A 12,375-nucleotide genomic window follows, 5' to 3' on the forward strand; every position below is an offset into this window, starting at 1 on the left:
TATGAGCGATATTTTAAGAGGATTGCCACAGATCTGGTTATCAATCACATTCCTAGTTTGAAATAGAGTTTCTACTCAGTTTTATTTAATATCAATCGAGGCTGGCTTAAATGCATGTTATTTCTATGGTTTTGAATGCAGTGACTTATGTTATTTAGCTTTGGATATGAGTTTCATTTTGTAAAATTAAGTTGAAGTTATTTAGGTTGGGGTAGAAGGTTTAGTCCTTAGATGAGCCTACCAATAATCCAAGCAAAAGACAAAGATGTAATCCCGACATATAAAGTAGGCAAGCTTATCGAGTGAATACAGACAAAATCACAATATGGGTAAAGATCCCGACTTTTATATGTCAATGTGATGTATGCGATTATATTCTTAATTTTCCTTACTTATAATTCTTACTTTGCAACGTTGCTAAGAACTTGATCATCAGCAATAGTCAGACAAAAACTTGACTTCGAAGCAAATAAAAATACAATTATTATATTCAAATATGGGATACTACGCAACTATACATATTGTTATCAAGTAATATAAGACTTTTTGATTAAACCCCAAATATCGAACCCAAAGAGAGAACTACAATATGCAACTACAAATCAGAAGAAATTAGATAACAAATTCTACTTAGCAAAATATTCAAAAAAATGGATAGCTTAAACATCAATCATCTAATAACCCTGGATGTTATAGATATGACTTTCGTTAAGAAAGGTAGAGGTAGACCTAGAAAGATCAGGGCACGTTGTCTAAAAATTTATCTCAGCCTGCTAAAATTAAATGAAAAATATGACATTCAGTTGGATGCAATAAAGAAAAAAGATTCTTGAATGTATGTAATATATGAGATTCGTATTATCTGAACAACTTATATCTAATTGTAATGATTAATAGAACTACAACTATGTTGCAGATGGATATTCAAAACATACGATCATGGATGTATAACAGATTATATCTAGGAAGAAAAGGACTTTTTGGCAATGTTGAGGAATTCAGTTTTTGTAGTTGTGAACTTTGAACACTTAGATATGTTTTTCTTTAATTTAATTTATTATCATTGCTTTGACATGTTGGAGATTTATTTTTTTTCAATTGTGATGATAAAGCAATATGATATTATATTGCTTGTGTTCCTTCTATGCAGTCCGCGTGAGAAAGAGAGGGAGGCGTGCATTTTTTTTTTTAATTTTTATTTATTTATTTTTATTTGGGGGAGTTAGATTAAGATTTGGGTGACAAAAATGTAATTTTCTTTTATTCAAATTTGTGCCGATTTTGAGTCGTTTTCATTGCGCATCAAACTATAGCAAATTTTATATCGATTCCTACTATTTTCGATGTTCCGGACGCAACGGCCCAGTTTGTTTCGAAATCCGAGGTCGTTCGGGCAACTTCGTTCACAATAGGCCAAAAAACGTCGAATCCGATTCGACTCAAAATTCCGACTCGTCATCGATCGAAAACAAAAGAAGTTCAATTTCATGAAATTGTGGGGTGTCGGAAGATTCTGTGAATTTTTGGGAATTTTCAAAAATTTTTTGTTTTGAAATTTGAAGAATTTTGCCCCGGGAGAGGCATTTTGGTCATTTCGGGGAAATTTTGGGAATTTTGTCAAAAAGTCAAATCAAAGGCTCGAAGCAATATAAAATGAAATTTGGAGTTGAACGAAAGTGTTTGAGAGCAATTTTGACCAGTGTGGAGGATTTTGCGGGACCCGGAACAATTTTCAAGTATTAATTATTTAGGCTACGAGGGGTCCAAACATAGCTCGGAAGTATGGCATGTTTACAGTTAATTTTCTCAATTTGACGAGAGGAACGCTCAGGAACAATTTTCGGGGAGTTTGGGCGACTCTGTGAAGTTTTGGGTTTCAAATGATTTTGACAGCATCAAATGGTTTGAAGTGAATTTTGTGAATCAATTGGAATTTTGGGAAATTTTGATGAATTAGAACATTCAAGTGGGGTATTTTAAAGTAAACTGTGTTCAAATAATTTTGGTCAACCCCATGGGTGTAATGACTGCAACATTGTGATATGAAAATGCAATGTTTATGATGATCATGGTGATTATGAATGACGATGCAATGTATTGGAGTCCAAAAAAAAAGGTGTAGAACAGTGCAAGACTTTCCTATGGTCTAAAGGTCCTATAGGAATTCTCATCAGGGTTCTCTTATGTAATCTCTAATCTTTGTATTAAACATTATTAATCACATATAGAACCAACATAAGGAACAAAGACTTGGTTGAAATGTCTAAGGAGAAGGTGGGTACAATTTCTATGATGCTAAGATAGTCATTAGGAAATTCCTAAGGCTAGATCCTAGTCACTAAAAGAAAGACCCAAAACCCTCACCCAAATGTGAGGTCAACAGACACCAGCCTACAAATTTGTGTAATTGATCCCTTCCGCCCCCTTAACGAGCTATTATTGTCTTCTAGAAGTTACACTTGATCGCACCTAACTCCACATAAACAATTTATGTATACATTTATGTCACGACAATATAGATTGATGGATCCATTCAAATATGCATTGCTTGCTGCATATCATAGCTCTTTAATGAAGAAGATTTATTTAATGGATTATTACTTCAGCATTTACAAGTGTTGTGCTATATAATTGTCCTGGTATTTCTATGTAGTGCTGTTTTACACTAAGCAGTTATATTAACCACTATTGTAGCTTACTTGGGCAAGCTCTGTTGCTTTTGCTATAACCAAACTATATCAGAATCCAGTCCAAATACTACTCAAACCAAATTCAAACCAAGTCCAAAGATAGTTCAAAACTTACTCAACTATGTTCGAATATAATTCGAGCCTTATTCGAGCCCCATTCAAATTGCATTAAAATTTCATTCAAATATTATTTGAATAATGCTCAAACAAAGTTCGAATGGGGGCTCGAATAAGATTAAAATTTTCCTCGAGTCTAATTCAAACCTTGTTCAAAATTTGTTCAAACCATTGTTAATCATGATAAACTTTAATCAAGGACTTCACAATATAAAAAAAGAGATATTTAATCAAACTTTCAAGCATAATTTCCCAAGAAAATAAAAGAAATTTCTTCAATTTTGGCATATCTAGCCAAATTTCACTGAATTGATGATTTCAAAGTCTCTCTCCAGCAAATTTCGATTATAATAACTGAGCTAAATTCTTCATGGCAAGAAAAATTTTGGGTCAAAATGAGTCTTACCGCCATTATAATTGCTTCAAGGTAAGTAACACATAAACTTTGATTGATTGTTTATATATTACACTCATCTAAAATTATATTCAGTGGTTTTAAGACCCATGTCTTGACACATTTTTTTCCTATACAACAACAACAACAACAACAAACCTTTATTCCACAAAATGGCGTGGGCTACATGAATCATCTTCTCCTTTAAAGAATTCATGTCATGACTTTATGCCGGTTGTCAACTACCTAACGCAACCAACCGTTTTTCTCATATGGGGCTCGAAACCCAACAATGACAGTGTTCAGCAATTTTTTTCCTATAGCAAATAAAAACCAGATAATTTTTTTCCCTAAACCCAAACTCCATATATAATGAGAGAAGAAAACTAAATAACCAAATAAACCAGAAATAGTCTCCAAATACATCTCCAAATACAACAAAATAAACCAAAAAAAAAAACAAAAACCCTATAATAATCTCATGCATATCAAAGCAATATTAAAAAAAAACAATATGGCTTGAACATCTGATGTTACTTAATCCTTACCTCATCAACTAACATTTCTCTCTAAATCTGAAGTTAAATTTGGCAGAGACCCACCTTCTTCAGTCCAAAGCATAATCTTTTCTAATCAATCTTCACTGAAGAGAAGAGATAGTGAACAAAATATAAGGATGTGAGAAAACCAATAGTACCTGTTACCAGCATCACTGCAAAAGCCATTATGAGAGAATATCCAAGGTACAGAATGGCTGATACAGGTCCACTCAAGCTCCTCAAGTCAAATATCAAGTAATTAATGGAGTAAAGGAAGACATATAATGCCACAGAACCAGAAGCATAGAAAGCCTTCCACCACCACCTCCAATCCTCAACACAGAGGTGCATATACGTCAGCACCACCGAAACCTCAGCACAGACGACGACGAGCAGAATAAAGACAACGAGCAGAAACCCAAAGACATAATAGAACCTCCCGAGCCAAATGCTGGAGAGGATGAAGAAGAGTTCAATGAATAAAGTGCCGAAGGGAAGGGTTCCGGCCCCAAGGATGAGAAGCCACGACGGATATTTCCGAGCTGGGATTTCTCTCGGAATCTGGTTCGTTCGAACAGGGTACTGTATGTGCTCTGCTCTGGTACCTAGGAATCCTCCAAGGAGAGTGAGAGGCACCGAAATACAGAACCACAATGCTAAGAGAGTGAAGAACAGTGAAATGGGGATCGCTCCGGTGCTGTTGCTGCCCCAAAGAATGAAATTTAAGATTGTTAAGATGACGAATACAATGCCGGGGAAGAAGCAGGCGATGAGCCAGGCTAACGGCCGCCATCCTTCCGACCCACCTTTGATGGTTCTCCATAACCGTACGCCAACGTAGCCGGCAGCAATGCCAAGGAAGAGATAGAGAAGGATCATTCCGGTTAAGAGCATTCCTCTTGAGGCGGGCGACATGAACCCGAGAGCGGCGAAAACTATGGTTACGACGGCCATCCCGGTGATCTGAATACCATCTCCGACCATTATACAGAGAAGCTTCGAGCAGTTTGGCTCGCGGAAGACATCGCCAACGACGAGCTTCCAGCCGGAGAGTTCCTCGTTCATCTGAGCCTGTGATTCCTTATCCAGTTCTTCGTATCTGGTCAAATCTCTTCGAACTGTCCTCAAGAATATAACAAAGACTATACCGGCTAGGAAGAAGATGACCATGACAGAGTTCATGATGGAGAACCAGTGAACCCTAGCACCGTCCATCTTCAAATACGCGTCCCATCGGGAGGGCCACCTTATATTGCTTTTCACGAATTCGACTTCGTAGGTGAAAGTTATTCGTTCTTGCTCGCGAATAACCTGAGACTTATCGAGCTCTAAAGGACAGATTACTGGATCAATCTTATCATACATATTAAGCTTTGACATGCTTTGAGGATCTCTTTTAACACTGCAAGGGATAACCTCAAATCCTACGATTTCATAACCAGACATTTTGTTCTTATCCGTTTCTGAGATAACTCCAATCCCTTCTTCCCCGGTGCCAATAATCTCCACACGTTTACCTTCATATTCATGAACCATGACTTTAAATTTCAGGTGATTAATAATGTAATCATCGTTGGTACCAGTTGGTGAGTAGCCAACAGGGAATCCAGTCCACTGGATTGTGATGCCATTCTGTTGAGTTAATCTCATGACAGGAAGATTATCAAGTATCATATTCACCTGGTACAGATCACGGGTTCTCTGTTTCAGTAGCTTCACCTCATGCTCGCTCAAAGCTTTGGTGGTGCAGAGGTAAATAGATTCGTTGACATTAACGTTGAATTTGTAAGGAGAGTTGTCAATTTGATCACCCATCAAGAGCTCTCCTAAATTTTCAGCACTTTTCTTGATCCCATCCTGGGGTTTGCAGTAGGGAAGAGAGTAGTAGTTGAAAGGAAGCTCGGTCTCAATTGAGGTGAGGGAATTCACTTTCACCCATATGGTTTCACCTTCAGAATAGGTGCGCATGTAGCTTCCCGGAAGATAGAATCCATTGCAATGACAGATAAGAAGTGGAAGAAAGAAGAAAAGCAATGAAAAGGATTTCATGCTCGTCAGCACAGTAACCAGTGACATAGAACACAACTATTTCCAATAATCAGAAACCTCCTCCTTATTGCAGATCTCAGATCTGAACCCCAAAATCCCAATCTCTAGAGATTCAAAAGCATCCTTCCATCTCCAACTAATCCTGAGCCATAAAAACGAGGAAATAAGGAAATAGGGATCTGGCAGGCGTTGGAACTGTTCTCACAATTAAAAGCTACGGATCTTTGATTTAAGAAACATCAAAATAAAAAAAGCGAACAACTAGAGATACAAATTTTAGCAATTAATGCAGTTCAATCTCTGAATACAAACAGAGAAATGAAAACAGAAAAACGGGAAAATTCTTCATAAATCAACCTGATAGATCCAGGCGTTAAATGCAGATTCATACCAAGTACACCACAGATCCAACTCAGAAACATGAAAAAAACAATGACGAAATCACAAGATGCCTTAATTTTAACGATTAAGCATTCACCAGACGACAATATTCAAATTCAAAGATCTAGGCATAAGTCAAATTTTCTTGCCCCGTAAACCCCAGATCCAATCTCATTCAGAAATCATTAAAACAAAACCCTAAAGCAAACTAATAGATATCAGAAATCTATGATCTAAGACCAAAAAACTCGCCTTATTCTAACCAAATTTGCTTCAATTCGAAGAAAAATCGCTCGAAGAAGAGCGGGCGAGAAGCAGGCGACTCCCTCTTTGAGATCGACGATCTGGTAAATGGAAATTGACAAAATGCATCAGATTCCTCTTTCTATATAAATAGACTAGTCGCCGCCATAGCTGAACCGGGTTCATTTAGATAAATCTTGGCCGTTAGATTGATCTCCAATGGCCAGATTTGCTCGATAAAATTAGCGGTCAATGATCGAACAAACTGATGTGACGTGGGCGGGACTACGGCTATGCATTAAAAAAATAAGGCAAGTGTTAAAATAAGCCTACTATTATTTCAGAAAAAAATATTAGAAGTTAATGTAATCACGCCACGATACCCCTGCAACAGAGAAAAAAAACGGTATAGTAATACTGGAAATATTTCTTCCGTGTTATTCATGTGTTATTGTGTTATTATATCACCGGGAATATTCTCAGGACACAATAACACATGAATAACACACAATAACACATAAATAACACGGGGGAAAATATTCTTCCGTGTTACTGCGCCGTTTTTCTATGTCGGGAATATTCTCTGTGTTATTCAGGTGTTATTGTGTGTTATTCATGTGTTACTGTGTCCTAAGAATATTCTTGGTGTTATAATAACACATTAATAACACATGAATAACATGCAATAACACATGAATAACACACAATAACACATGAATAACATAGGGGGGAATATTTCCCGTGTTACTGTGCCGTTTTTTTTTTCCTGTCACGCGGGGTGTCGTGGCATGATTTCATCATTGACTACGCATGTTATTTCTACGTGTGTAATACTGATGTAATATATTTTCATTATTTCATACATATATATCCATTCATCAAATGTAATTTTAACTGGTATTTTGCTATCACTAATATTTTAATTACTTGATCGTAGTATAAAAACATATATTTAATAATTTAATTTTTAAGATAAATAATGAAATTGTAAGTGCAAATTGCTTTAATGACACGTGTGTGATTTTATAAAGAAAATATAAACTAACTTTTACCCAAATGCACATTTTTCATGCTCCCTAAGCTGTCCATTTGTCCAAATAAATATATGTTTTGCAAAAGAAGACAAATAAATTAAAAAAAATAATTGTGAAACTGCTGTAAAATAAACTAATGTTAAAAAAGGTGAGACGATTATGACAAAATTTTTAAAGTCGGACCGTAGCTTTTTGGCAGACAATGTACTTGAACAATTTAGATTGCAAAACAGAGTTTTCTACTTAATATTTTTTGAAAAAACTTACAAAATTGTATTTTGTCAAACAGGAAAAATGAGATGCTTCAATCATATCGCTGGCCCAAACGCACCCTTAACGTGAAATCATAAAACACTCTTTGTTAGTATATATTATTTGCAAATAATGGTTTTATTAGCTCAAATGAAGTCTTAAAAACATATTGATCATTTTTTATATTAATATATAATATAATCTTCATGCATTCATACAAATTTATTATTTTTTAACAAATTTAATATAAAACAAAAAATATTTTTTTATTAAATAGAAGACAATTATACAACACCATACATCTATACCACTTAACCTAGGTTTAAAAAGATGGGGCTCAAGTTTTTAAAGTTATTAATAGTGATATTTTAAATGTAAAATGAAGATTTTTGAGGCAATAAATGTAAAAAATGAAGTTTAGGAGTTAGATATGTAAATACATAAAATTATGAGCTATGTATGTAAATAACCCAAGCTAAAAAAATTAGATAAAACCAATTAACATTAATACCATTGAACCCATAGATAACTATGAATATCCGCATTTAGTTGAATGAGAAGACTATTTTTGTTGCATTAGAAGCTTGAGTTAAAAATAATAATAATAAACTTCCATCATCAATATTATATATATATTATAGCTGAAAAATAAATGAAAAATTATTCAATGTCAAAGTTTAGAGAACCCATAAAATTGTCAACAAAAACTTATGTTTCAAAGGTTTGGCACAGTCCAAATTATGCACAAACCAAGCCATCACATGAACTATAAGGATGATTTGCATAAATATCACTTAATTCTTGTGTATTTACATATCTAACACTTGAACTTCAATCTCGACATATATGCCCCCTACTATATGCATTAAAACGTGTATTTTACATTTTAAAAGCTAAAATAATGGTATTTTAATGTAATGTGAAATAATTGGGCGGTATAGACGTAAAAATAAAAATTTTGTTGGTATATATGTAAACACACAGGAATTGGATGGTATGTATGTAAATGCCCCAAACAATAAATAGCATTCTATCATATAAGAACATGGATATCATAAGAACTACAAGATTGGCAAACTTCGAGTTTGGTAAAATTACCTCTCTACTTCAGCATTGTATACTTGAAAACTTCCCAACATCCATCTTTGAAAAAGTTTGCATCTTTACAAACCACTGTCACCAAAAATCTCCACATTTGCACAATCCTCCTTCAAAATGGTGAAACCGGCTCGCATCTCTCACAATGATCGCTCGCTTAGCGATCAATGTGATAAATTTAATGGCAGTATGACAGTCCCCACAAACTCGTAAATTTTTAGTGACGAATATCGGTCGATCACCTTTTAAACTCAGTAGAGAGAATGCTATTGCTAACTTCTCACTGTGGTAAACAAGAGCGTCTTCCTTCTCCTCCTCCTCCACATCCTGCATCACAAAGCTTGTATCAGCCCTGTAACCAATCTTCCTCATCTCACCAAATAAATCACTCAGCTTCTCACATATCTTCAAATATTGTGGATGTGAGCTATCTCCACCTATAAATCCATGGACTTTACCATCAATCTCAACCCAACTACATCCCGGACTCTTCTTCAGTCCCTTCTCCTTCTGCATTATTCTAACTCGTGCCGCTTCTCCATATCTTCCGGCGGTACTGTATATGTTCGACATTAGAACGAAGTTTCCTGTACTTTCAGGTCCTAACCTTTCAATCATCTCTGCAACCTTGCTCCCAAGTTTGGCATTCTTATGTGTTCTACAAGCTGCAAGCAAGGCACTCCATACACGAACATCGGGTTCGAATGGCATCCTAATGGCAATATCGTAGGCCTCAGATAATAAACCTCCACGCCCGAAAAGATCGACGATGCAGATATAGTGCTCCATTCTTGGAACAATGTTGTAAACTTTGGTCATGGATTCAAAACAACCCCTTCCCTCTGCGACTAATCCTGAATGACTGCAAGCACTAAGGATGCTGATGAATGTGATATCGTCTGGTTTAAACCCCTTGGCCCGCATCGAGTCGAAAAGAGAGAGAGCTTTGGTGCCAAATCCATGGATTCCATAAGCAGATATCATAACATTCCATGTTATTGTGTCTCGATCTTTCATCCCATCAAAAACTACACTAGCGATGTCAATTTTTCCACATTTTGCATACATATCAATCAAAGCGTTGCAGATAGAAACATTGGATGAGAGTCCAGATATGATCACGTAGCCATGGCTGCAGCTTCCGTGCCGTAAGGCAGACATATAAGAACAAGCAGGAAGAAGGACGACCATCATCGCCGCATCTGGTTTCGTGCATGAAAGTTGCATTCTCCTGAATATGGAGAGTGCTTCTTCCGTGCTTCCATTTTGGATGAATCCAGACATGATTGCGCTGTAAGATACAGTGTCTTTCGATTCCATTTCATTGAAGAAGGAAGATGCATCACATATGCTTCCAATCTTCGCATACATTGAGAGAAGAGAATTACTTACAGTTATGTCTGAGAGAAAACCAGATTTGATCAAATAACAATGAAGTTTCCTCCCTCTTTTTAAATTTGACAAACTCGCACAAGCCCGCAGAACACAAGCAAGGGAGGTGGACGACATGTTTGTAGCTGCATTAAGCATTAGCTGATCAAAAATCACCAAAGCCTCGACCATCTTCTCGCATTGAACATATCCCCCAATCATCGCGCTCCAAGTAACATCATTTTTAAGACTTACTTCTTTAAATATGGTGAGGGCGTAATCCATTGACTCACACTTTGCATACATGTCGAGTATTGCAGTGTTCACTAAAACATCCCCTTCGTGAACAGATCTCCCTTCCCCTGTAACAAAGCCTTGGCTTCTCCGACCACAGGAAGAATCCCCACCATTGTTGAACTATTTGGATTTGTCCCTCTCCTCTGCATTTCTAATACAAATCCGACTGCATCATTGTATAAACCGTGCAAGGAAAAACCAGAAACCATGGCATTCCATGCAACCACGTCTCCATTTTTTACTTGTAAGAACACGAGGCGAGCTTCATCCACTCGTCCACATTTCATGTACATGTCAATTAAAGATGTTGAAATATACAAATCACAATCCAAACACATTCTCTTTGCATGATTATGAATCTCTATTCCTTCTTCCAGAGCGAGAAGGGTAGAACAAGCTTTGAGAACAAATGGAAAAGTGTACTTGTTTGGTGTTACGCCGAAATGAATCAAACGATAATAGAGATCTATTGCTCGATCGAAGGGACCCTTCCAAGCATAAGCTCTGATCATGGCGTTAAATAAAAAGATAGTTGGTTTAGGAATCTCATCAAAAATGAGATGAGCAACCTCGGTTTTGTTGGATGATAAGTAGATTAAAGATAGCTTCTCGAGAAGGGCGGGATGATGGACATGGGCTTTGCTCCAAAGAATTTGTTGTTGGATTTTCTCCATGTGAAGAAAGGAATAGGATGAAGTGAGGATGAAACTATGGCGGATTTTAGCATGAAAAATGTTAGGGTTAATGAAGAGAGATAAGAAAAGAGGGCCTGAATGGGAAAGGAATCTTTTTTTTATCACTAACATCGCCTACTGCAAGATGTGGTGGTTGTAAAATACATACCATTAGAGAGCCAATACATGAAAACAAAAATGAAGAAATAAAATCAAATTTTGTAACTAATTTAACTTATTCTAATGAAGAGTCACTACATAACACATTTGTTGCAATTGAAAATCTCAAGGACAGTGAAAACATTTGGTTTAGTCCCACATATAACGATTGATAAATGTTGGTGTAAGAACTCTTCTATATTTGTTTTAGCCCTCTTCCATAAACTTAAGCTTTTGGAATGAAAAAAAATTTGATCGCTAATGTATCAAGCCCAACTTGAGTCTCCTTTTGGGCTACCTTCTTAAGCAAGAGGTATCGAAGTCAATAATTTGTTAATGATGTGGTGGTTTATGGCATTTGTTGACTTCAACGAAGATTGAGTAAAGTTCAAGAGTACATGACTCCTCCCATGATAGCTCCATGTAATTGAGTAGACTCTTGTTACATAATATCTTAAACCCAAAGAAGAAAAGACAAACACCCATTAGTTCAGTGATAGCTGATGTAAAGAACACTCATATGAGAAGGAGATTGAAGGCAAATGAAAGAAGTAGCAAAGTAAGACAAGATTGGTCTCTCTCTCCCAAACAAATCTAACAGAGAAAACGAAAAAAAAAAACAAAACAAGAACATTAAATTATTGCCTGACTCCATAAATCCCTGCAGATACTCGATGATAACGAGTTAATGAAGTTTGCCATCAAATCCGTTCGTCGTAGACAAAAAAGGGACACTGTTCATTGGTGATGTCCTTCGTCGAAACAAAAAGAATTCCATTCCATCAAATTAAGAAATCGATATAAGAACTCTAAGGGTGCTTTCAGGTTACCAGATTTTGGGAGCTTCCCAATGTGATTCGGAGGGAATCAGAGCTTCCGCTGCTCGATTATATGTATGTAGCGGGGGGACGCCATTGCTGCTCTCCTGAATAGCTTTGAAAGATGACAACAGTGATGGTGACGGCGGCGGAAACTGAGGCAGACGGTGCGGCGGACGACGGTAGTGTTGAATTTTGCGGGAATTTTTTTAGGGCGGTCGAGACGCTTGAAACCGGATTTCTCATCCGAATGTTCATA

The 12,375-nt window shown here is 36.5% G+C and overlaps 2 protein-coding genes across 2 annotated transcripts; both read right to left on the minus strand.

Moving 5' to 3' along the window:
* Positions 1 to 3,663: 3,663 nt before the first annotated feature.
* On the minus strand, positions 3,664 to 5,930 carry LOC110030901 (transmembrane 9 superfamily member 12). The gene has a single exon (XM_020733880.1). The coding sequence runs from the start codon at positions 5,814 to 5,816 to the stop codon at positions 3,831 to 3,833; it is 1,986 nt and encodes a 661-aa protein (XP_020589539.1). The 5' UTR covers positions 5,817 to 5,930; the 3' UTR covers positions 3,664 to 3,830.
* Positions 5,931 to 8,666: 2,736 nt separating this feature from the next.
* Positions 8,667 to 12,375, minus strand: LOC110030993 (pentatricopeptide repeat-containing protein At3g16610-like). Its single transcript, XM_020734004.1, is given in 3 exon segments — positions 8,667 to 10,525; positions 10,528 to 11,751; positions 12,129 to 12,375. Coding segments are annotated over 2 exon segments (2,394 nt in total). The 5' UTR covers positions 11,272 to 11,751; positions 12,129 to 12,375; the 3' UTR covers positions 8,667 to 8,875.

The sequence above is a fragment of the Phalaenopsis equestris genome, unplaced genomic scaffold, assembly GCF_001263595.1.
Source record: "Phalaenopsis equestris unplaced genomic scaffold, ASM126359v1 Scaffold000761, whole genome shotgun sequence".
NCBI lineage: Eukaryota > Viridiplantae > Streptophyta > Magnoliopsida > Asparagales > Orchidaceae > Phalaenopsis > Phalaenopsis equestris.

What these genes read in the sequence shown, in the direction of transcription:
- LOC110030901 (XM_020733880.1), bottom strand. Translation starts at nt 5,816, where the DNA reads ATGTCACTGGTTACTGTGCTGACGAGCATGAAATCCTTTTCATTGCTT.